Source organism: Rissa tridactyla, chromosome 1 (genome assembly GCF_028500815.1).
Source record: "Rissa tridactyla isolate bRisTri1 chromosome 1, bRisTri1.patW.cur.20221130, whole genome shotgun sequence".
NCBI lineage: Eukaryota > Metazoa > Chordata > Aves > Charadriiformes > Laridae > Rissa > Rissa tridactyla.
Window position 1 is genome coordinate 116,468,272 of NC_071466.1, and position 25,974 is coordinate 116,494,245.

Sequence of the window (25,974 nt, forward strand, 5' to 3'; positions counted from 1 at the left end):
CAGGATTCTCAATGTTCACTCACATTTCTAAATATGAAAAAAAAAAATGGTTTTAGGAAGGAGTTATTTTAGGCACTGAACAAAGCTGTTAGGGGGCAGTCAATGTTGTTTTTTTCCGAGGAAGATCAGAGATAACTAAAGTCCCTTAGTTTCTAGGTTTATATACATTACAAGTCACTTAGTACACTATTCAGAAACTTGGTGAACTCTTGTGCTTTATTTCATAGAGAAAACAAACTACTACGCCTAAAGACAACTGTGTCCGTATCCCTGTATTCTGGGGTGTGATTTCACTAGGCTGCTTCATAGAGCCTCTTGTCTAACATACCACACTTTATTAATGTGCTGTTTCCTGCCTTATGACATGAATTTTTGTTTTTCAGCTCTGAGGGACAACAGAATTGAGCTGGTCCGAGCTTCATGGCATGAACTGAGTATCAGTGTCAGCGATGTGTCTCTGTCGGATGAAGGGCAGTACACCTGCTCTTTATTTACTATGCCTGTCAAAACTTCCAAGGCTTTTCTTACCGTTCTCGGTAAGTATAAATAGCTGAGCATAAAGAAGCAAATGGTAAACCTCTCAGGCTTTGGCAAATTATGATAAGAATGAACTTTTCTAAAGCTTGGCAGAAGATACATGTAAACGTCTGATCTTGTTTCGCTGATATTTATTATTTCATATTGCTGTGCTGAAAAATAACATGTCTCTTACTATTTGTGCGGTGGCAGGATAATGAATTAGGGAGCACACAAATACCAAGGTATGAGTGCTCCATAAAATGGACATAACCTCCACATCCCAAGCACCAGAAGTGCAAAGAAGGTGCATGTGTTCATCTCCTAACAATGTATTGTATAGGGCAAAGGGGAGAAAATCAGAAAGCATGAAATCAAAACGGGCTTTAGAGCTTTATCGTTTTTCCTTAGCTGTGCATTTTCTTGGCTCATTCTGCTTTCTTTTTTTGTCTATAAAGTGCATATTTTCACTGGGTTTGCTGCTTCTTTTATGCTTTATCTTCTAAATGCTCTGCTGTTTTCCCCAAAGGTTATAGATACACCATAGAAAAGCAATAGATTTCGAGAGATGCCCAGGAAATAAAGTTTCTGCTTGAAACTTTATATGATTCTATGAATGTCGGTAGCCCAATCAGACAAAATTGCTATAGTTCATTGAAACACACCTGCGTACCTAAGAGGTTATGTGATTTCAGAGATTGATTTTTATTCTTTTCTCCTTTTCCTGTCCCTGAACTTGACTCTTTCTTTCTTTTTGTTTTATTTTTATATGTAGACAGGCAGACAGTTGAATTTAATGGGACTAATGTAAGGTGTTCTCTGTGCCAGTAATATTCACAATAATCCAGCCAGGGAATTGGTTTTGTGCATGGGATATGAAATACATCTCCCTTTCAGTCCCTGTGAGACTATTTTACAAAAATCTTCAAAAGTTTGCCATTAAGGACAAAAAATACCCACTCAGAGCAGAATATTCTGGAATAACAACTGCCTGCACCTTCTTTTCTGTAGAGGCATCTCGTGATCTAAACAATAGATGAGTAGACCAGTTCAACATTGTAAACGGCAGAAAGACATAGAAAGGTGTTAAAAGACAAAAAAACCCATTTAGCCAATATTTATTAACCAAAATAAAGTGATCTTTCACAGTCCTTTTAGTTTTACCTTCATTTTGAGGGAGGTTTAATGCAGTTTTCCCAATGTCAGCTACTTACCTACCAAGAAAGAAAGCTGCAAGATTTAAGATACCTTTTTTCATTTTATATTTGTAATTTTCTATTTCAAAGCAACAAAGCAACATTTTAAACTCTTGGAATACTTTCTATCTGAGATGGAGATATTTTCCATTGAAATGTATTACACCTTTTAATCAGATAAACTATCCTTCTATGTACTAATAATCTCTTTATTGACTGCTCTGTTATGGATTAGAAGATTTAAGTGTCAAGGTATTATAGTAGACACCATTTTCTGTCCTGAAAGAGAGGAGTAAATTTATTACAGAAATGTACTATGCAATAGGTGCTGCTGCTTGGGTTTTATGTACATAATCTCTCATATTGGAAAAGAGATGTAAACAAACCAAATTGTGAAATGCAGGGCACAGGATCAATTACTGTGACCAATCCCTTTATCTAACCACAAATATGAATGCGTCAAAGCGCTGCAGATGCAAGTTAAAACAATGACATTTTCAGAGATTTTAAAGTGACGGTCATGAGTATCACTTTAAAATAAGTTAGTCTTGTGCTTTCAGAAGTCAAATGGATTTATACACATAGTGATCAAATTTTTCACCGTTCTTTTCATAACTTTTTTTTTAAATCTTCCAAGGTTCATTGAAATATGTGTATAGTATGTCATGACCTCCTCCAAAGATCTTGGATTCAGCTGAAGAAATCTGCATAGACAATAGGATTGTGATTATACCTGTTGGGTTTTTAGTTATGTGTTCTCTGAAGATAAAGTAACTCCTGTATTTATTTTCATCCTCTCTTTTCCCTGGATTTTGTATTCAAATCATCATAACTCATGCTTAAACATCTGTTCTGAACTTAGATCAGTTCAGCTTTTTGTTGTCAGCTACATTTTATTTTCACAGCTGTACTTCTAATATACTTTGTCACCCTACTGGCTGTGCAGACCAGTTTAAACTTTAGAATAGCAAGTCAGACTAGACCTGCATGCAGAATGTATGTAGGTAAGACAGTTTTTAGAACACAATCTGTTTCCCTTAGAAAACTAGATAATTTCTGTTTTCTTTAATTCTTAAGAATCAACTGCAGTTCAGATTGACAGTTTATTTGCAGAAGGAAACAGGATTCACTGACATTCAATTTTGGTAGAAGGCAAGGAACTAATTACTCTGTTTCCAGAATTTAAAGCGTATGAAAAAGTGAACTTTAAGATGGTCGTATATTCATGGCAGCAGCTGACACTATCAGAGACTTTTTGCTTGTTTGCTTGTTAGGTGTTCCTGAGAAGCCACAAATTACTGGATTTACCTCACCAGTTATGGAGGGAGAGAGGATGCAGCTGACTTGCAAGACTTCTGGTAGTAAACCAGCAGCTGACATCAGATGGTTCAAGAATGACAAAGAAGTTAAAGGTATTTAAAAGGACTTTGATGTAATTTGGTCCAATTGTCAAAACTACCTGTTATTTAGAATTATATTTTTTAATTTTTGTTTGTAAAGTTTCTCATATTCAACCATTTAATGTATCAGTGATAGTACGTAGATAAGGAATTGATTGTAAATTACTGGAGTGGTTATATAACGATCTTTTTATTTTTTCTTCAGATCGTAAAAACTGATGTTTGAGTTGCTCTGAACTCTGTTCAGCGTAATAAACTCAACTGTGATGCTTCATAGAGACACGTTTTATGGATTATAGTTATCACAGCCATACCATTCAGCCCAGATATTTTACCTTTTCATTTCTTTTTGCCTTCCTAATATGACGTATGTCTGATTTGGTCAATTGCCAGTTTTGTGTTACACTCCTCTAAGTAAAGTGATCAGGTGAGGCAGAACTGTCTGGAGGAGACAAGAGATTGCACTTCCCTTAGGGGACCTTCAGAGCCTGCACTAGTGAGTAAGAGTCGGGACGTAGCAATTGAAGGAGTTTGCGTTGGGAAACGGAATCTGCAGCTGAGGTAAGGATGCTGAGAGTGGGTGGTGAGGAGCAGGGAGAAGACAGGCTTCGAAGGGGATGAGGAGAACTTCACAGGAACTGGGGGGAGTTGGACAAATTCTGCTGTAACTCAAAAGTCATAGAGTGCCTAAAACCGAAGCTGAAAGCAGGGATTTGCCTTTGGGGATGCCGTCAAATAGTAGAGTTGCATATAAAAGCTATTTATTTCTCTTCTGTCTTCTCTTTCACTTTGTATATTCTTAAAAGTTAGTTTTCTAGTCCATATTCTATAAATGCTGGGAGAGTTTAAAATCCTTTTTGGTGAATGGGTGGAGAGAGATTCCTATAACAGAAGGTTTAGTCACATCTACCACAGCCAACTGAGGTGCCCATTATAGAGCATATGAATAAAAAGGATAAGGGATTGGTATTTGTTCATGTCATCTCTAGTCATTCCTCTCTAAGACCAGATCAACAAATAACTAAAAATCTACCTTTTCTGAGAAGCTTTTTTTAAAAACCAACCAACTTTTGTGTGCTTTGCCTCATGTTTGTCTGACATTGTGGATTTTTTTAGCTCAATAGACTGCCTCAAGCACAGTTACAGCATTAATTACAGAATCCATTAATCTTCCTTTGCTATTCTCTACCACAGTTCAATGTACACAACCAGAGCTGTGATATAAAATTGGGAAATAAAGGAAATTGCAGTTGATTGTCCAAGGAACTCACTCTATTCTAGAAGCATCTTCAGATTTCTCATGAAAATTAGAATAGTGTTGAAGAAGACAGGAAAATGAGGAAACAGAGTACCATTCTTTCCAGCCAGTGGGAAATCTGAGGAGATTGCTGAAAGAAAAGTACCATCTCATCAAATGTAATTAAAAAGAATTTAACAGCACAGCTAGCACACATGGCACAGCATCGGTTCTGTGCTCTAGAAAAGATGACAGGATGAATATTTATATTCAAGAAATATAAAGATTGAAAATCACTCTAAGCGAAGTTAATACTTTAAGAGAAGCATTGGCACAGTTGGCCTAAAAGCAAGGCAACTCATCTGAAAATATGTTACTTTAAAAATTGTATTTTAAAATCTGGTGTAATAACTTCGCCTTTCTTTCAGTTGTCATGGAATTGAAGCCAAGCAAGCAATTTCGTGATTTCACTCTTTAACTAATTTGCTTTTCTTAGCGGTTCCTAAAGGGATGCTTTTTCAAAAAAGGGGGCGGGGAAGGGACAAAGAAGACGTGGAAAAAAAACAGTAAAGGGAAAAAAAAAAACAGAAATGAGAGGAAAGTACTGAGCACATTCATTTCAGTTTAGTTTTCTAGGTCTTCTGAAGAGCACATTGCCATTTCACAAAGGTTAGAAATAAAATAACCTAACCAGTTTGCAGTGGCATCAGCAGAAGTTACATTAGCTTTGTGCACTGTAAAAGGTGAAATGATAAATCTGAGAAAATAGATATGAAATTATATGCTAATGCAGCTGACATTAAAGGTTAGGAGTTCGTCTGTCTAGCACCAGTAAATCCAATTGTGTTACAGTGTATTATACATGGTGCAAAAGAATATAAATGATGCACGGAGTTCAGAGTCGCACCAAAGGGGAAAAAGCCATTCTAAAATTGAAGCTCCGTTGCTATTACTCAAAAAAGGAATCATCATCTGGTAAAGGAATACTGTTTGATAGAGTAAGTGTTGGTAATGAGAGAGACTGAATGTGAAGCACTGAGTACCATACCTTTTACTTTAGTGTTCTGTCTCTCATATATGCACCAAATTAACAAAGCGATCTGCACTTTAGCATTCTGGTGACATTTCTGGAAGATTATTAAAAGCAAAAATACTGGAGAAGCTAAATACATAACTTCTGTTAAAAAATTATCTATTCTTTCAACAAAATTTGTTAGATGTTATTTCAACAATATTATGTAAAAAATTAGTTTTAGGTTTCAGGAATATTTTTTAATGTATTTTCTTTTTTTTTCCCCCTAGCAAAATTTTCCTTCAAAAATAAGTAAGATAATATCAGTTTGTTTTGTTGCAACAGATTAGGACATTTTTGCATTAGTTTTGTATTGTTTTTAGTATAGACAAAGAATTCAGAGGGGCAGTGAACATTTTGCCTTGATAAACCTCTAAAATGAAGACGAAAATGTTTTAGATAATGAGTCCATTTCATGGCAGAACTTTATTTTAAATGTAAAGAAAAATTGCATTTGCCTTGTAAAAACAGCAAAGCCATCTTTTTAAAAGATGAGTGTTTCTAAAAGATGAGTGTTTCTATATGGATGTTACAAGTATGTGTTTTTATAAATGAACAATGAATGACAGACATTCTATCATTTCTATTTATTATTTTCACTTTGATCTGGTTTTAGTCTTCTCTTCCTCAGGTTGAACAAACCCTACTATCTTAAGCTGTCCTTGTACATTGTATGCTCCCTCCTCTGACCATTTCTATGGCTTTCAGCTGAACCTACTCGGGTTTGTTGACATTTTTCTTGTACCGGAAAGCCCAGAGCTGGGCCTGCTACTCTAGATGCAGCCATGCAAGAGCTGAAGAGAGAAGTCACTTTCCTTGATTTGCTGGCTATGCTATCATTAATGCAGGGCAGTTGCTTTTTATCTTTCAACCCTGCAAAGACACACTGTTGACTGATGTTCAACCTATCCTCAAGACCCCCAGTTCCTCCTCTATAAAGCTACTTTCTATCTAGTCATCCCCCAACCTGTTTCATTCTAGTGAAAGTGCGTCTGTGATGGATTTTTTTTTTTTTTTAACCTTTTTTCAAGGGGGTATTTAGGAGAGTGAAGGATCAAGACAATAAATGAAAGAATGGACTACGATAGATATATTTAAAAATTCTGTAAAAACCGTGGGTAAATATTCTGAATGCTAGCGTACGGTAACATACCCATTACCTGACCTCCGCTGCTCTTACATCCAGGTGGGCTTACATTCAGTTAGCATATATTACAATCACACCTTCATTTTGCTATGAAGAAACATCTAAGCAGATACAGCTGATAAAGTGGACAAGCTAAGTATTTCTGTTGATGAGGATGTCAACAGTTTATAGAATAGTATCACCATCCTTTTTACAGAGGTCGTTAACACTGAGTTGAAATCTTCCAAACAGTAGGTGTCTAGAGAAAAGCTTCTAAACATCCGTTTAGGAAATTAACTGCTTTTGTTTTTCTAAAGGATTAAACATCCACGGCCTCTCACTGAAATTGAAGTTGTTGATGTTTCAGGGGCTGTCTGTCCTCTGCCTGAAGTCAGTAAGCAAAGGGATGTGTGCATTACTTATAAGCAGACGGCTATCTATATAGGTGCTTATTATTGAATTTGGGAACCTAACTCTGGGAACAAAATCTCATGTGTTTGCTTTAAATATTAGTGGAGACATTTGTTGTTTGGCTATAATAACTTTGCTTTAGCCCTGGTCAATATTTCTCTCACCTAGTGATCCCTGAATATTAGTAGTCACAGTGGCAGAAATTGAAATCTCTTAAAGCTTAGCAACCAACAGGCAGAAAAATGCTTGTATGCAAGAAAAAATTATTTCTTAGGGGAAAATGGGAATCATATAACTGTGTGGTGTATTCATCTATCTGGAGACAACGAAAAAGACCACCTTTCTGATATCAGAGGTATTTTTAATCTAAAAAGATGTAGCTTAAGCCATTTAAGATTTGCTTTCTAAAATTGATATTTCATGGCAATTTTATTTAGGTCATCTTCTTCTCTAATGGGATTTAGTATAATTTATAAAACTGAATCCTCTCACTTTTTCTTTTTTTAGGACACAGAGGACACATGCAATCTCAGTGTAATTTAATATATATGTTTATGTATTTATTTATGTCTTTTAAAGCTTTCATTGTAACAAATCAATATAACGAGCTTACTATTTTGCTGAAAATTTGACGAAGTAAATTACAACCAGTAAGTATTATAAGTAGTTGGGAAGCAAGTAAAACAATTCTAAAGCATGTGTAAGAAGATCTCATGTTGCAGTTAATACATCAAAACTTTTTAAAATAAGTGCTCAGTCTTTTGGATCTTTAGTTCTGATCTAACATGTATGTTCTACAACAAATTTGAACCTTAACCTTGAGCTGGGTTGAATTTTTCTTAAGTATAGCTGTCGGCTCCCTGCAATCTAGTATCTCGGCTGAAAACTGTCAAAGAGATTTTTAACCGAATCTGCACAAAAGCAGTAGACCAATTTAGCATAATATAAACCAGTGAGTGGAAGGTCTCTTTGAAGTAATTTTATTTCCAGTCTTCTTGGGACTTGTCTGTATATTCCTGTAAATACCATGACGTGGTCCATTTACAGTTGCTCATCACCATTGATATCTGTACTTTGGTTTAATTTAATTCATAAATTAGCATAATTCTAGACAAAGAATAGAATAAGCAACGAATAAAATAAACGCAGGATTGATGTGCCTACATGCATGCAACCCTTATTTCCCATGGCTTCAGTAATATCCATGTATTGCATTTCCATGGAAGATTATAAGCATGGACTTAGAAAATTTAATATTTATTGACAGTGTGAATACTTAAGGAAAATAAGGGTGGGAGAAGACCACATTTTTTCTAATGAACTGCAGAGAAAGTTTCTGTCAAATTTGGGCCTAAACATATAACGGTGAAAGGAATTTCTGTTTGGGTGCAGTATCATGTAACCGATTTTAAAATTTTCTTTTTAAATATATATCTTCAGTTCTGACAATTGGAGAAAATTGAGGAATAACTACAGTCTAATTACTTTTGTTTTAAAGAGATCAATACAGGTGTGAAAGACGTGTTTTTTCAACAAGTGCGGTAGATAATTTAGCTGTCTAACGCTTGACTACTTTTCCTAGAAATATTGGAGAGAATTTTTTTTTGTTTATTTTTTCTTTCAGATGTTAAATATTTAAAAGAAGAAGATGCAAATCGTAAAACATTCACAGTCAGCAGCACGCTGGATTTCCTAGCAGATCGCAATGATGACGGTGCAGTTGTAAGTTGCAGAGTAGATCATGAGTCCCTAAACTCTACACCTCAGATAGCAATGCAGGTTCTAGAAATACACTGTAAGTAATACAAGTTATATATGCTTGCTTTTATAGTTTTGTTTTGTTACAGAGTCCTTATTGTGGGGAAATTATAAAAATATTTGGTATTGTGTGAATGGGTAACATCTTCCTTTTAACTTCTCTGGTTTGTATTTGGTTGGTTGGAGTTTTTGGTTTGTTTGTTTGGTTTTTTTTTACAAGAGTAACCTAAAAAGTTTAATGAGAGCTTTACCAGCGGAAACACTATGGGGCAAAGTTCCTGGTTTACTCTGAGAAGTGGTAGAGAGGAGATGCATCTGTCTTTTTGGTTTATCATTGTAGCAATGTGGAGGAGTTCTTCAAAATCAAGGTCATAGTAGTTCACAATTTTCCTTGAAAGTATCTAGAAACTTGAAACAAGGGTATGAAGAAGCAGAGTTTGAAGCAGACTGCCTCAGTAACTTTGAATCCTGCTAATGAAATTCTTTGTAATGCTGTTAATAACACTAGACCAGGAGGAAAAGCCCATCAGAATTTATCTTTAGGCCTTGTCTGTACAGGATGTTACTCTAGATAATCCAAACTTCAGTTGTTTTGTATCTCTATATATTGGCTTATTTTTTTCATATAGGATTCCTGGGAACTTGTTGTTTTCCACAGTGCCTTGTTTCAAAGTTGAATGAACCTGCCTATGTATCTGTGCGCCCTACTCTGAAGTCATGTTGTCGGTTGAGTCAGGTTTTGTTCACTTATAAACTGTGAGACACTCAGGAGAACACCTTTTCACCGTCAGATGACATTTTCATATTCGCTTGCATTATACCCACCATTCTTCAGGGTACAGCTATTTGGATTTCTGCAGAACACCTGTACTTTTGATTGCCAGCTAGCAAAAACAGGCATCTGCAAAATATTGTCAGACCAGGTGAAGGAGAGAGACCTTTCATGAATCTGTTTCTAAGGTAGGTGCGATCAACCTGTTGTAAAGCAGAGAAGCTTGTCCATAAAGCAGACAAGCTTCCAGTAACTGCAGCTAGCTCCTGAAATACCATGTCAAGGACTGCTGACATACATAACTTGTTCCTGAACAGGGATATTTCTATAAGCATTTAAGACTTGTAGCACATGTAAAATGCAGTAATGGCAAAAGCACTCCATGCATAGAAGCTGACAGCGTTGCTAAAAATGCCATCTGCAAAAAAGACTGAAAATTAGGAGGATGTGGATTGGCATCCACAAGTAATATGTACTGAAAGTAACTGTTTTCTGAAACATTCTACCCATCATTTTACTGAGGGAGCTCAAAGCCTTTCTTCACCAAACAGCTATTAAACACCTGGCTCCCCTCACATGTTCAAATGGCATCTGTACTAGTGACATGAATCCTTAACAGCTTTATTTCCTTGAATTCTAAATCCCACAACCATCAGCCACTGAGCTGGCCCATGCCTTCACTTCCAAACTGCTTGCTCTTCCTTCAGTGCCTGCTCAAGATGGTGGCACTACGGGAGATGAACCAAATTGAATGGAACAGTAGATACAGAAATAGGAGAGCTACAGGAGTTTTGACCTGAGTCACAGTGGCTGCAATGTAATGTGATTCAAGGTAACGGTAGGGTGCTGGTTTGCGTGGGCATCGTAAGATCATAAGGCAAAGAAGCCTTTCTGTGGCCTCCCGTATATAACGCTTCTTGAATATTTGTTGTTACCTTCCCATTTGCGCGCTAGGCAGCAAGACACTGCCTTGCTAAATAGCAGTGGGGTGCACCTTCCTCTATGCCTGTTGCTTCATGTTTTGAACAAGAGCCTTCTCTCTTCTCTGCGGGTTCACTGAAGTTCTCTAACAAGGACAGACTGCACCGAGTGTTTACAGTTACTAATGTGCTTTATGTTACTGCCCCCTCCAACTTATCAAAAGCCACAATGCATAAGTAATTATTCTCTGTCATTCCTGCTTGCTCCATTAATTTTCCACCTCAATTTAATACTCTCCAGCACTAGTGTCAAGTCATTATACATGGAAAGATAAGTGAGAAATCTGCCAAAAGAAGCTCAAGTTTAGAAGGGGGATGGAAATACCATTTAAAAACATGGAGAAAACAGTATTTTATTACTGGTGACAAGGAGACTAAGAACAGGCCATTATTGTCCTTTCCTTTACCACCTACATTTTCATGATCAACACACTGAGAAGTCTTATATTGGGCAATTTGCTAAAGGAAACTTTGTAAAAAGAGAAGGAGATTCAGGGAAATATTGATGTGGTTCAGCAGAGAGCCTTGAAGGAAAAAGAGGAGAAGGATGATTTACTAGAGCAATCCCAAAGACTCAGAATGGAGTACATCGCACTGGAACTGGGCCCCTTGATTTTTTTTTCCCCTGGTATTGCTCACCATCATCATGGGTATTACTGCAGTCACTGGAAGCTGCTGACTTTTTTCCATCAATCTATAAGACTTCAAACATATAAGAAACATCCTATTTGTATTAATGAGAGGCATGCTCACAGCACCCAATGTGAGCTGACCCAATATATCCTCAATGCCACCTGACAGCAGTTCAAAAATAGTGCTGACAAAACGGATGAATTATGGGACCCCGTGAAAAAAGTGAGGAGAATTTGTTAATCTGACGTCCTGTAGGCTCCGAAATCACAACCAAGTAGCGTGCCATTGGTCCACAGGGCACTTGTTCTGAATGTCCCAGGGGTATTTCGGATGAGCAGAGAATGATAAGCAAGTACCTTAAAATGGTCAAACAGAACAGCATGAACGAGCATTAGTGTGGGAGAGAATGGATGCACAATGATTGGGCATCACCCACTAGAACTGCACTTGGTTTTTAAACACCTTCCTAAAATCTGAAGAATTTTATCTGTAGTACATGGAAGTTCCTTACGAATTATCAGTGTGTCATCACAGGTTAGGAAAAAAAGGCAATAATAAGTTGTTTAACCTTTTCTGTCCTGTATAATTCTGCTTGAAAGTAAAAAAAGTCTGCCTTGTTTCAAGCAACTGTCCCCTGACAATGGCCAAAACATTTTTGGATTCATCAAAACAAAAAAAAAGCAAAGGAAAACAACAGAACAGTAGGAATTGCAAGACTGTGTTTGCATCCAGTGGATGATAGGTAGAGAAAAAGGAAAGCAACACAATTGTTGGAATGACAGGTTTTATTTATGCCTAGTGAAAAATAGAATAAAATTAAATCTGTCCTAGACGATGAGACTATATGAAACAGATATTTGTAATGAGTCCATGGAGAGATGTAGATAGAGGTGCTTATGAGTCCACACAGCTGCTTTTATCATCAGCTTTAATAGGAAGTAAACTTAACAAAACGAAAGCCAGTAATGCCATCAGCAGTGATATCAATATGGAATATACTTTATTCCCTCTTCTTCCCCTTACACAAATCTTAGCTTTTATTAGTGTGATAAAGCAATCAAAACAGCTTTCCCCAGTAGTGTTACAGTACATGAAATGAAGCTGAGGATTAAACTTTTAAGATAAAAAAAGTTTTTATTGTCTTTTAGTGCATAAATGTGTATGTAATAGAAGTAATGTCCGAGGCCTCCTGCTGCTCTTTTCTCTTTTTTTAATGGTTAGGTCCAGAAGTAGAGATTACCTATATTATTTATAGCTTGACCAAAAGAAGGATATCTTGAAGGAGACCATGATCAGTCCTGATTTTCACAGGGCTTTCCAGATTAATTTTGCAGACTTCAAATATTAAAATAACAGGGATGCTGTTGGGGTAAGCATACCGTACCCCACTCCAGACTGTGGCATAATTAGCTCCTCCAATCTTTTGAGCTGTATTTATCACTAATTTATGTTATGTGTCACTTGCGCTTAATCCTGTTCGTCTGTACGTCATGCTCTGTGCACTGCAGGGCAGCCCAATTGCCCAAGTCTTTCTGTTGTGATGAAAGGTTTGGCCATAATTTAGTTTCTGCTTGGCCAGCAGAGGTTTGTGGTAGCATGACACTGCGTGCTGAGTTTATTTTTCCTCTGACCCTTACTGTCAACAGTAAACCTAAAATAGACTTGTATCCCCCGTGGCTGCACTCTGAAGTTTGCTTGTCAGCCTAGCTGCCACTGATTATTAGGAAGTGCTTCTTGTAAGTGATAAATACAAATCTCAGAGGGATATTTTGTTTCATTGTTTACTTCTGCGTTCAAACTAAAGAAAGAATGCATTCTTGGTTCCCGTATTAAAGAATCACAGGTGCAGAACTTCAGTTTTGAAAGCTTCACGGTACAATATTTGCAGGATTGTATACTGTAAGTCCTCATGCACACTCCTGTAAAGACATTTTGAGGGCAAGTACAACTTCAGGTCCGCATCTGGGAAGTGAGTGAATTCCGCTCATCCTTCCCAATGTTTCAGACATGTGTTGTTTCCCAGCATCTTCACTTTCCTCCAGGTCTTATCTGAGCAGAAGCCAGCCAACATGTTGCTTCCTACTGAAGAGAGTGCCGTAAAATTACCCAGTGGTAATTACCTTACCTTAGTGAAGATTCTCTGACTACAGTAAATTACCCAGCAGACCTCAGTAAAAATTAATTGTGTAAGTCTGCCCCAGAGGCTGCTTTTGAAGCTTTAAAGGGAAATCAAATCATTTGAACTTCAAACCTAATCATCGTGATTCTAAAATGGCAGCTGTGATATGATCCGTGCTAACGGACTCAAATTTTGCTCAAAAGCTGACCAGAGTCCCAAATGACAGCACTAATAAGCTAAATATGTGTTATGTAAAGAAGTGTCTAGAGAGGCAATTTTGAGTAAATTCTATATTGGCAGACACAGATGTGCAGTGGATTGTCAGTCTGACAAGTCTATAGCCATCAGCTAACTTGCTTCTACGGGCTATTCCAGCAATGTTTCTGCAATAGGCTCTTTCTTCATTTGTGGGTTGTTACTAGGTTCTTTTGCAATGAACGTCCGAACTTGACTTTAAAATTAGGCAGCTATTCCAAGAGAATGTTGCCTATTGTCCGGGAAATAAACTTATTGATTTTGAATTAAGTAAACAAAGCGCCTTGAATGCAGCAGACTACAGATAAGCAAATCAGCGACGCACTTGTGCAGCCATGTAGAAAATTGTGTGTGTGTGTGGCTAACAACAGCGTACTACTGTGATTTCTGGTGTATTAACAAATGGAGGTTTCGCTGACAACAGGATGGGGTTAGAATTTCTGCTGGTGTAAAGCAGAGTAATTTTATCAAAGAGCTACATTACCTGATGTTCACTAAGAGACTTTAGCCCAATATCTTTACCTGGGTGGTTTCAAGTTTCTGTTGGAACCAGTTTCTACAATTATACATTCTGAATAAAAATAAGTGAAAATATATGAAATATAATATATATATGTATGTGTGCATGTAAAACAATATGTGAATATGTGAAAATATAAGATGAAATATATATTATATTTCATTCATATAATACTATGTGAAATAAGGTATTATTTTAAAAAAGGCAAGAAAAGGGCCATGCAGAGATGGCTGTTAGACCCTTTGTCTATGGTCTAAAACACAGTTGCACATCAGAACAGTATTTAGAGAAAAAAAAATCTTCCTTAAATCTTAATGTTTAATTCTAATGAATTAGTTACATTTTAAATATCTTAGTTGGATGTTCAGGATGAGTATCTCAACCAGTCTTTTTGTGGCTGTCTTTTTGTAGCGCAGAAGGGGCAGATGTTGCACATCCAGGGCTTTACAGTTCTCTATTCTAAATTAGCACGAGTTCCTCTCTTGCTATAACCATTTTATCTTAGAATAATTTGAGTGTTTGGGAACTGTGACAGCTCAGAGACCTGTGGAACTTGTGGAAGGTAGTCAATATCTCAAGCTTAAGCCTTCTTTCAAGAGTAACATGATGACACAGATGCAGCAGCACATTCTCTGGCATGCCCCATCCTATTGCATATTTTTCATAACAAATGGCAAAGAAAATTTCCCTTTAAGGAAACAGATTTTTTTTGTTGTTGTTCCAGACAGATATACTCCTAATGCTTTTGTTGGCTTTAATGCTTTATTCTTCAGAGGTCTTAGACTCAGCTCTAGGAATGAGACAAATTTAGGATAGGTGGTCTTCTTTTGAGGAAACAGTCTGCTGTCATCATCATATAGCTAACTAGACCCAACCTTTTGGAAGACACTAACTCATTATCAGACTGTCATCTCTTATCAGTCCTTCCTCTAGGCATACCTGACAAAGCCAGGTACGAATAATAGGCCACCAGAGGGAAACCCAGAACAATTTTATTATTTTTTTTGAGCGATTTGTCAGGACTGTGGGTGCTGTAAGAACAATTTCTTTGCTTCAGACACCAGAGTACTGGGTTTTGCTCCAACACTGGCCTGTCCCCCTTTTTTACATGTATCCTTAACAATGAAGTATAGTTCCCATCCTGAGTTAATGGAGGGTAGTAGCTGGTTAGTGTAAGATACCACCCAGTGTCTTGATCACCTGGGCTTGGCTATAGCAATATTGTTTTCAGGATGTACTCCATCTCTACAGAACAGGAGGCCTTGACCTCAGGTTCTTAGATCTCAGCTTTTCAAGTGGATTTCTCTATCTGACCTTCATCTCACAACTTAGATGGTCGTGTTGATTAAAGCCACATTTTGTTCCTGCTTAAAAAGCAAGAGGGCTATGTTTTCTTTGTGATGTGCAGAAGGACCTTGGTCTCTCACAAAACCTCTCCTTCTGATCATAGACAATCTCTGTAAGCCTAAGCAAGCAGGGGTTTCCTTCACTTCAGTGAAAATCTGCCAGCTGTTTAAATCCTTTAGAAGCTTGAGGAAAAGCTAGATGTTTTCTTAAATGGTTACCTGAGTCTGACAGAGAGGTACCATTTCTTGCTGCCAATGCTCCCATCCTTTAGGGGTCAACTGAGTGGTGTTCCTGCTTTCCTCTTTCAATGAAGATGTTCTGCTGGACTGCTGTGACCTTGAGAATGAGAGAATTGCAAGATCTTCCAGTTGACTCCCTGTTATATTGTGAGATAAGTTTACCCTTTATACACATTCAGGTTTCCACCCAAGACTCACCCGTGCTGAGATACTCTTCTGGTGTTTTACCCAAACAGTTGTTTCGGGGTTGTTGATCCCTGAATCACGGTGTGAATGTTAATATGGACAATGAATATATCTCAATGTCATTTCAATACTTTGGTGACCAGCTTTTCATTCTGTCTCCCTTACCAACGTAAGATGTAGTTAAAAATAGTAATAATGAGAATGCAAATTAAAAGATACAGCTTCAGTACATGTACACCTCTTCATATTGAATGAAAAGTAAATAAGAAGTTATTCTATTTAATTATTTAGCTCAATAATTGTGTAAGCACTGTGTTAATAAGTGAAATTATCTTCTTCAAGCTTTTCATATTAGTGAATGCTTGAAACAAATGAAACATAAAGGATAGTTACTGTAAACAGTAAAGAATATCTGTGAACATGAAAGTTCAGTGCCACAATTTGCATGTTTAAATGAGATCAATTAGGTTAATGATGGATGAAAATAAGAAATCCACGATTTAAATGCAAAATAATTCAAAAACTTGTGGGTCCATTTACTGCCAAACTTTCATCTTTCAAAGGGGATATCTAGTTCAAAGGGTTAATGTACAGTCCTGACCTTTCCCATCTGGAGGCTTACGTTCAAATATGGTTTACAAGTGAAATATAATCTAATATAATTTATTTCTCTCTAAAATCTTTATAGGAAAATCCACAGAGTGGCTTGTCTATTCTGCATAGAAACTTTAAAATATGATGTGGTCAGGTTATTCCATTTGCTTGTCGTGTGCTTAAGAGAGGGCTCAAGAAGGTTTCAAAGGAAGTTTGGGAGGGAACGTTTAATAATGTTAAAAGTAGAATGTTGAGAAAATAAACATCAAATAATTCTATAAGCCTTTAGGCTTAGGAAAGAGCCAACTTGTGGTAAAAGGACTGAGAAGACAGCAGGCATGGCTACGCTGGTAAATGGAGCACAGTGAGGTCGTCCCTGAACCTGTTCCAAATAAATGTTTGAACCACACAGTACTTTGCCCTGTGGAGATGCTAGCTTCGGTCACTGTGGTGACGTTTCTGAATTAATGAGCACCGGTGGGCTAAAATCTGTTTTCTCTCTGGAGGGGAGGCTGGGGACAGAACCTTACAGAGCTCACTGTAGGCCGTTGAGGTCACATAGTTAATCTGGTCACGATTGGCCACATGCCGTTGTCATCAGTAGAAATCCCCACAGTGAGTCAGTCAAGCCACTGGAGGATATTCTTAAGTGGACATAAGACAGAGAATGAGTTAGTTCATCTACCTGAAAAGACCAGAAAACCAGTGTAATGGTGTAAAAAAAGCAGTGCAGCTGATTTCCTGTAACGGTAAACCTTTCTCTACATAAGGAGGTAGGTTCCAGAAATAATGATCTATTCCAGACAGCCCAGCAGCAGTATCCCCAAGGCTGACTGACTGGCTGATTTTTGAAGCTCCTAATCCAAGTTACAATCATTTACTGTAAAAGTGATTAAAAAAATAATTTCTCTGCATTGTATTTGATAAGATGAATGCCTACATGGATATAATGTGAATATATTAGATGATCTGTGTTAGAGATATGTAGTGGAAGGTTGAATTTACAGAAAAACTACAGAGCAAGTTTTTAAATATACTTGTTATAACTACTTTATATTGCGTAGCAGTAACAGGACAATAAAGATTGAGTGGTTGAATGATAGTCCAGTATCTGAGAAGTTCCACATCAGGTCCCAATTGGGACAAGAATTTTTCAGGTACATGGCTAAGATCCATTAATTTCCATGCTGCCTTCGAAAATATGCTTCAAATAGCTTTTTCATTTTTTCCTAGTCTGGTCTTGGTGTTATTTCAAGTGGGATCATCTTGGAAGGAGTCTGAAGATTACAGGTTACAATTCTGGTCTCCTTCAGCCAGACAACCTATATGACAGAAGGACAAAGCTGTTCCAGGCCTTCCCGATAGAACAGTTTGGGGGGCTGTTTATTTCCAAAACTATATATTGTTAGTAGGACTTCCCAAGGAATAGAGGTTTGCCCTAAATGAGGGTGTGGTACACGTTTATAAGAAACAAGTCAAATTTTCACGACACCGTGCTACTGCTTAGATATTTTTATATAGATTAAACTTTTGTAATGCCCAATATCTAATACGAACGTCAGAGAACGGCTTGAAGGGGTATTTGGGTATGTTGAGCATCCGGAGCTCTTATTTACTCCTTCAGCAGTTTTGGATGTGCTGCAGTTCTCAAGCCATGTTCGAGATGATTTAAATCAGACATAAGAGAAAACTGAAGGCCTTAAGCAAAAGAAACTGAGGATGCAGGAGATAAAATTACTTTAAAAGGTTATGCCCTGACTCAGAGTTAGGCATTTCTTGATACCATATGTGATTTAGGTAGAAGGGGTGTTTTCCTTTTCCTTTTTTCCTTTACTCCTCTTAGCTGACATGGCAAAAATGAGATAAAATATAAATAAGTCGGGGAGTGCACTGTGTAAGGCAACAGAGATGTTAAATGGAAGAGAGAGGTTTGCATATCTGCAGAGACTGGCAAAATGGAGATTGTTTAGTCTGAAGAAGGGGCATGACAGAAATAATTGAACAAGATAAAAGTTGTAAAACTAGGCTTCATCGCTTGGGTTCACTGAAGAAAACAAAACTGAGTTGCCAAAGAAAATATCATTTCTACCGTATCATTCATGCATGTATGGGACTTAATGGATAACTAAGAAACCAGTGACCCATTCTGCAATAACATGTGAAGGGGAATAGCTGTATTTACACGGGCAGTGCGACTGGTGCTAACTGTCTTCATCAAATTGCACACATTTAAAATTGTGGTGACAGTGCCACTCGGTCTGCCGCTTAATTCAGCAGGGTCTACCAATATATCCAATGCTATGCTCACATTTATCTCTGCCAGTTTTAAGACCAAGTACAACGTAGGTAAGAACGATCAATGAACACATTATATGACAAAGGGAAGGTAAGGTTTTAATAGATTTTAAACAGAGCAGAGAGGAACTGTGGAGCTTTGTAAGTGTACCTCCATCTTCTCTTTCACCTTCCCAAAATCCAAAGCCACACGTTATGTACTATCACATTTTAATTACTTACTTTCTTTTTAGCAATTGTGATGAAGGAGTATGGTATGACTGACAGCTGAGATGTTGAAACCGGTACTATGAATATTTTTAAGAAAGTACCAGATAATCAGTGTTCACAGAATTGGTAACTTAAAGGGTTTCCTGCCAGTCGGTGCTTGAATTCAGGCAGTCAGGACTTACAAGTATCAGTAGGGAATATTCACTGACGAAGCTTTCTTTTCCCTACATTGGCATTAGGCTTGTTGTTTTGCATCCAGGAGAGTGTTTTTACACTCTTCTGGTACAAACTGTTATTACTTTTTTCTTCAACAGACATCATTTTAAACTAAATTAAAAGAGACGAGATAACAGATGACATAATAGTCATCAAAGAATCTCAGATAACAAAGGGACCATATGCTGTTTCTGGTCCTGCTTGTCTGTAAAGTAGTTTTTAAAAGACTTTAAAAAGAAGACAGAGGAATATCCATGTGGATATGGTACCAGGTATTCACTTTTATCGAAGATAAGGATTTAAAAAAGTATTATAAAGCTTAATTTTACAGTATTGCTGAATACATTTATTTACATGAAATATCATTGCCATGAAACAATCATTTGATCTAGATTGTCTGGCTCACAAATACTACTAATAACATAATTTGTCAGGTACAACATACTGAGTTTTTCTCGCATCTGTTTAAGCGAGAAGTCATTCGTTATATTCTGAAGCAGAGCATCAAACTTACTGTATCTCCCAGGGTAATTTGATGAAGTTTACCAATGCAGACTTGCTTTGCGAGTGCTTATTCAAAGCACTAGGGCATAGGCAGAAGCCATGCTACTTGTCATTTACAAAAGAAGCCCAATTTGGGGGAATGCTGATTCACAGCTGTAGGATGCACGCAGCTGGTAAGTGTAAAAGCTATTAAAAATGGTGAGCACTTTCACAGAGCTGATTAGAGTACTCCTCTCTCTTCTTTCAGATCTCATTTGGGATATCCAATTTGATGTTTATTTTTGTACATGCTAGAGTGGTTTGTCCTTGGAATTTACTTTAAAAGTCTTCTTTTTGTAAGCTTAATTACTTAGGTTTTTTTAGAAATAGGAATAAAATTGTGTAGGAATATAGAATTTTCAAGAAGTTTTGTAATTGCTATCCATACATGAAAATTATGATCTTCTCATGGTTCCCGGGAAAAAAAAAGACACATTAAACTGTCCTATGCTTACTCCAACGCTAATTAATCTGGAAAGTAGATACATCATCATTTTCAGAGGTATCTGTTTATTTTATCTTTGCATCTGGAAACGATGGAAAGGTTCCAAGGAAATAAGAGAGAAAAAGCATGATGAAAAATGTAGGCGGCTGTGACATAAATAGATTTCACAAACATGGTTTTTGAAAAAGCAGACAAAACCAGGTAGAAAATAAATGAATTAGTCTCTCAGGAAATACTTTAAAAATCTTATCATCTGTCAGTCATTTATTACCAGGTAGCAATAATCTTTTATTATTGGACTGTTAGATTTTTATAACATTTTTTAAAATTATAGCACCAGAACTGTTGTTGTTCACTGCCACAATAAAATATCAGAGAAATTTATGTAAGCTTTTCAATATTCAGAAGGTTTGTGGTCATAAAATAAAACTATGAGGTAAAGGCATGCTGTTGGTAGCTCATAATTTAGCTAAACCTGTAAGAAGAAAAGTGTGCTGTAATGAATCAATCATACTAATTTGGACTCTAGTACAAAGAGGAAATGGTGGTAAGTGAGCAAAAAGTTAAACAACAAGGTAAATAAATTAATTAAAAATGGCAGAGCGAACCTGAGTATTATAGATCCAGGCAGGAGATGTTGCTGCATGCAGTTATGTGATTATTTCAGAACTTAGTGTGGTCTGGGAACAATCACTTGGCAACAGCAGGAATGTGGGGGGCTAATACATTTCTATCCCTTTTAATGACAAAGGAAAATTTGTGAGATTTCCTGGGCAGTAGCCATTGCTGGCTACGCAGACGGCTTGAAACAGTAACCCTCAGTGAGAGAAACCTACCTCTTCATCTGTGGAGGATAGTAATATTATGATCCATCGCTCTTGGGACTCACTAGAAATAATGCAGCAGGTTATGGCAAAAGAAGAGAGCGTCACCAACCAACCAAAACAGAATTTCATACATTGCAACAGCACACGACCTGGTTGCTGAGAAGATGAGAATCCGCCTGCTATTCCTAGGAATCCCAACAAAAGTTCCTCTAGAGAAAGAGAGAAACCTCCTTTCAGTGCCTCTACCAAATGATCTGACAGCCATGACATGGATGTTATAGCATAGCTAGGACCTGTTCATTTTGTTCTGTGGGCTGCCTGGAGCTCGAGCGAGTATTTTCCGAAGTGGCGAGAAGTTAGTAAGACGTGTTTCCTTGTGTTGTTAAGAGTCCATGAAGGTAAAGCCTTCCCGTGGCATTCATGGGAAGCTCACTGATCACAGCGGGAAGCATTGCTCTGTCACACAAGCATCGGTCTCTTCCTGAATGGATCCAATGACATATTCCCTATTATTGGATCCAACGCAGTATTACATTGTTAAACAAAGCCTTTTCTTACTAGCAGTACTCTAAGGCTTTTAAAATCATTATGTACAGAAGAAGACTTCTAGTCACAAAAGGTAATTAAAAAGATCTAGTCATCATCCTAAAAGATTAAATAAGAAGTCAGTGTCGATGTTTTTAGAAGGAGGGATTTGAATAACACTTGTAGCACATCCTGGTGTATTATGAGCACTTACTTCCTCCCACCCTGTATCAGTGTCTTTCCTGTTACGGTTAGCATAATTTGCGCTCAAACACTAAGTCCAACAAGGATCACAGACTTCATTACAACAAACTCAGCTTCTTACAGCAGGTGGAGAGACATTCATAACACAAACTACAGAGAGAGACTCACCTTGAAAGAAACACGTATCAGAATCAAAGCGTTCCGGTGGAGGCCTAGGGTCAAATGATGTTAATGGGCTGTTTTCAGTTATTTAGAACATGAAGGGAGAAAAGGATTGTGTTTGCCCTGGTTTTGAAATAATCACCTCATAATTTGCTTGCATGGAAACTAATCAGATGGGAGGGCATTGTTTTGGAGGTTTTATGGTATTTGTTTTATATTACATTGTATAGAGGTGTACATTTTTATTCACAACAGGCAAACATGTTTGAATTGCTGTGCCTCCCTTTCTTTCTACCACTTCTGTTAAGTCTAGCTCTTTTGGTACTTGTTTGAACTTGGAAGACTTAAGTATGACACTGTGAAAAATAAAAAAGGCACGGAATCTCTTGTGTTTTAAGAAAGAGATATTTAGACAGCATATATCTATCTCACTGCTATGTACCATGCATAGAGGAAAGAACTTCACCAATGGATTTTTCTTTTTGAACCCCAAAGACTTATAAACTAAAATAATTCAAAAGACTAATTTTTCTCTATACATCTTATATATATTGAACCTTACACGTTTCTGTCACCAAATGTGACAATTTTTCTGTGCCAGGTCTTTTAATATCCTACAGTCCAGGAAAAATACATTCTCTGTTGAGGGGACAACACTGGAAATCAAGATAAATGTGATTTCTTGACACTGTCACCCATTTCCTTAGAATGATGTCAACCAACCTTCCCGAAACTATAGGCTGAGACCAGTAGTACTTTACGTACCGATTGTCTGTTAAACAGCAAATAGCTTGTTTTATATTTATTATCGGACTGCTTTGATCTTGACAAAACCATGGTAGCCAGGTACAAAGAACATCCAAACATTTTGCAAAATGGCTGTATAGCAAGCAAAACCATGAATGGATAATACTACAGGAGATTGTCATTGAAATTTTGTACATCCCAAATCTTCTGTTATGCCTTTTTACTTTGAGAAGTAGGAGTTACAGACTTCATGCACTAAAGGCATTTAAAACCCCAAAGACTTGAAGGAGCACTGCGCTTCATATAAAGTAGTAAGGTGCAAACATAAATGCCCTAGCTGAATATATTTCTGTTACCAGTTTGGAAAAGGTCTTCCTAAATCTGGGCTGCTATTAGTAAAATATCTCATATCCGCTTGCATTTAGTGATTTTTAATTTTTTTAAAATGTTTAAAATTGTTTAAACATTACAAGTGTTGCCATTTTTGGCAAATAAGAAGGATACTCTGAGGACACAAGGTCAAAGGCCTTTGAAAACATTTCACTAAATTTTTTACATGTAAAGCCCATGAACGGATGTAACAAAGACACTTGGTGCTAAGCGTTGACAGAACTTTCAATTAAGCATCCTAGGAAATGGGTAGGGAGTGTTAAAGTTTTAGGGGTTTTTCTTTTTACGAGTATCCTAATCTGGCCTTAGAAACCTTTTTTAAATGTGAGTAAGATGAATGGTATATTGCATGTTATTTTGGCACTGAATGGAAATAGGGACAATTTGCACAGTACTCAATTACTTGTACAATTCTGATTCATAATGTGGAAAGGGTTAAGAATTGCCTCATACCTTTTCTTTCTTAGTGCGTCAGAAAATCCTTATTTATCCAAACTAGGACATAGTTGAAACATAGACTGAAAAGCTTTTTCACTTTCAAAGCGAAATCTTAGTTCTACATCTGAGTGGAAGGGAGACCTTAGAATACCTGGTAGACCTCTGCTATTGCATGGGAGGTCATCACGCAAGTCCTTGCACTCTTTGAATCAGGCCAAACCCTTAATCCACAGGCTCTGAAGGGTTGAATTTTCTAATCACTGAATTACTGTCAAATAATTATTTTGTTGGATCTGATCTACGTAGTGTGAATACTTCAGTACTCAGTGGAATAAGGAACCTCTTTTTCTCATAAATCGCTGTATAGGCTTTAATAACTCATCTAAAGAACTAGTCTTGGTAGGCTGATTAACACTTCTGATAAAAATCAAATTACCTCTAAGTGAGGGGGTATAGGATGGCTTCTTAAGATACAGGGGTGTAGCAGGCCTCTAAAATGTAGAGTGCTGAAGTACAGGACCCTTCTTTTTATTTTCTTATCATGTGGGAATCTTCCGCGGCTTCCATGTGATTACTTTCTGTGAAGAAATTTATGTGAAGTAATTCATATGAAGAAATTTAAGCCTGGATGTAACCTTATAAGGGCTTGGCTATAACAGAATATAAATACGTAATGGACTCTTTCTTACTCAAGCAATGCAAAAAGAGCAAGCGCATTTTAAAGAAACATAAAAACCCCAACCTTTTCGCACTAGAGGTCTGATTAACAGCAAAGGTCTGGTGACTGGTAAGGATCACCTTTATTTTGAAATAGCTTCAAAGAGATTAAATCAATCAGTAAAGCAGTTCCACAAGCTATTAATGTTGGCATTAGTTATTGCTAAGAGTAAACAAAAATCATGTGCTGAAGCGCTTAGTTTCTTCATATATCAGATAACATTCATTACTAGTGTCAACTAAAATCAATTTTTCACATGCATTCACTGATTTTGTATGTTGCTGAATAGAGATGATATTGTCTGATCAAAAAGAGATAAATCTTCCCAAAGCTCTAAAATGTCTTCCCTGGTCTTGTGCATTGAGATGTACCCAAATCCTAGAATCACTCAGTGGAACTTTTGCCTTTGGTCGTCTGAAATAGGAGAGGATATATAACACACACACACACCCCCACACCCCATCCCATAGCTTTTATCTGTAACCACTGCTAAGCTGTTATTTCTAGCAAAAAGACAGATTCTTCGCACATAGGGGGTAGAAGATGTCTTGCTATGTGTCTAAAGACATGTTTGAGTCTCAGTTCAGACTGGTGCTAGCAATCAATTGCAGCTCGTAAGTACCTCATTACTCAAGCTAAAGACTTGAGGGCCAAACAGCCCTCACGCTGTTGGAGATGCATGTAAATAGATAAGTCACTGGGTATTGAAACCAGTGTGTTTTACTGTCAAGGCTTGCTGTATTACCTACGCTCACATAAACCACTGTGTTTTGATATTTTTTTGTAAAATCAGATTTTCCCAATGCTTATTCTTTTTGGAATATTTATCTGCTCCGTAATGTCCTCAGAGATCAGGATAAGGGCATATTTGAAGGTAATGTAAAGAAATTTTAGTCACCAGTCCCTTTTTCATAAGAATTCTACTTGAAATACTGATGTACAATATTTTATTACCATGACATTACTGGCCAAATCCTAAAAAAGATGCAAATTATTAAAGTTCTGATAAGTTTAATTGATGTAAGTTGATATGGTTCTACTGAATTTGGAGAGCAACAGAAGATCTGACCCACAATAAACCCCTTGATCCTATCCTTTTTGTTTGTTTTGGTTGTAAAAGTAGAGGTTTTTTGGACATACCTACATTACTTATAGCAACCCAATGAGCATATCTGAAAATAAATCAACCTCTTACTGTATTGCTGTTCTTGATATCTTTTTCTTTCTTTAGACTTTTCTAGTGGTGGTGGTGTTTTCTGGAGATTAGAGGTGATGTTCCAATTGTTATGATTAATACTTCTGGGTGTGACAGGTTAAAGCTCACAGTATTGATAGAGTACATTTATACTTGTCAAGTTCTTCTAAAATGAACAGTCCAAGCAGGAGGTAGTATTTTGTAACAGCGTTTTGTGTTCTGGAAAAATATCAGTCATTAGGGTTGTATCATCTTTGTTAAAATAACGTATTTAGGTTAGTTTTGATGCAATTATTCTAAAGGTTTCTTCTCATTTTAAACATTGATGTGAGGACTAGTGGAGGACTAGTTTGTCTTAAAAGTTTTCCTCTTATAAGCGTACACTTAAACTCTGGAGAGAAGTCAAGCACAGCATGAAAATAAAGTGGAAACAGTAACACTGAAAATGAAGCATCGAAAATAAAATATCAACTAGTTTTTGAGAAAAAAGACTGTTAATAAAATAAAAAAAAATTATGAATTGTAAGCTTCCCTAAAAACTATATATTGAATTAATCTTCGCGTTTCCTGTTCTAAAGAAACAAGTAGTTACTGTACTATTAGTACAGCAGTCAATTAGTAGGGAAAATCACAAGGGAATATATTCCCTACACTACCTTATCGTGCATTAGAGAATGAAATATAAACGTAAGACCTTT

The 25,974-nt window shown here is 37.0% G+C and overlaps 1 protein-coding gene across 6 annotated transcripts in view; it reads left to right on the plus strand.

Annotated features, from left to right (window-relative positions):
* The window catches only part of CADM2 (cell adhesion molecule 2), a 669,070-nt gene that overhangs the window by 540,134 nt on the left and 102,962 nt on the right, over nucleotides 1-25,974 (plus strand). For all 6 annotated transcript variants that reach the window (XM_054204867.1, XM_054204847.1, XM_054204857.1 and 3 more), the window contains 3 exons: nucleotides 384-536; nucleotides 2,987-3,124; nucleotides 8,583-8,753. In XM_054204867.1, coding sequence (XP_054060842.1) covers nucleotides 497-536; nucleotides 2,987-3,124; nucleotides 8,583-8,753 — 349 coding nt within the window. In that variant the 5' untranslated portion in view covers nucleotides 384-496. The remainder of the gene's footprint in view (nucleotides 1-383; nucleotides 537-2,986; nucleotides 3,125-8,582; nucleotides 8,754-25,974) is intronic.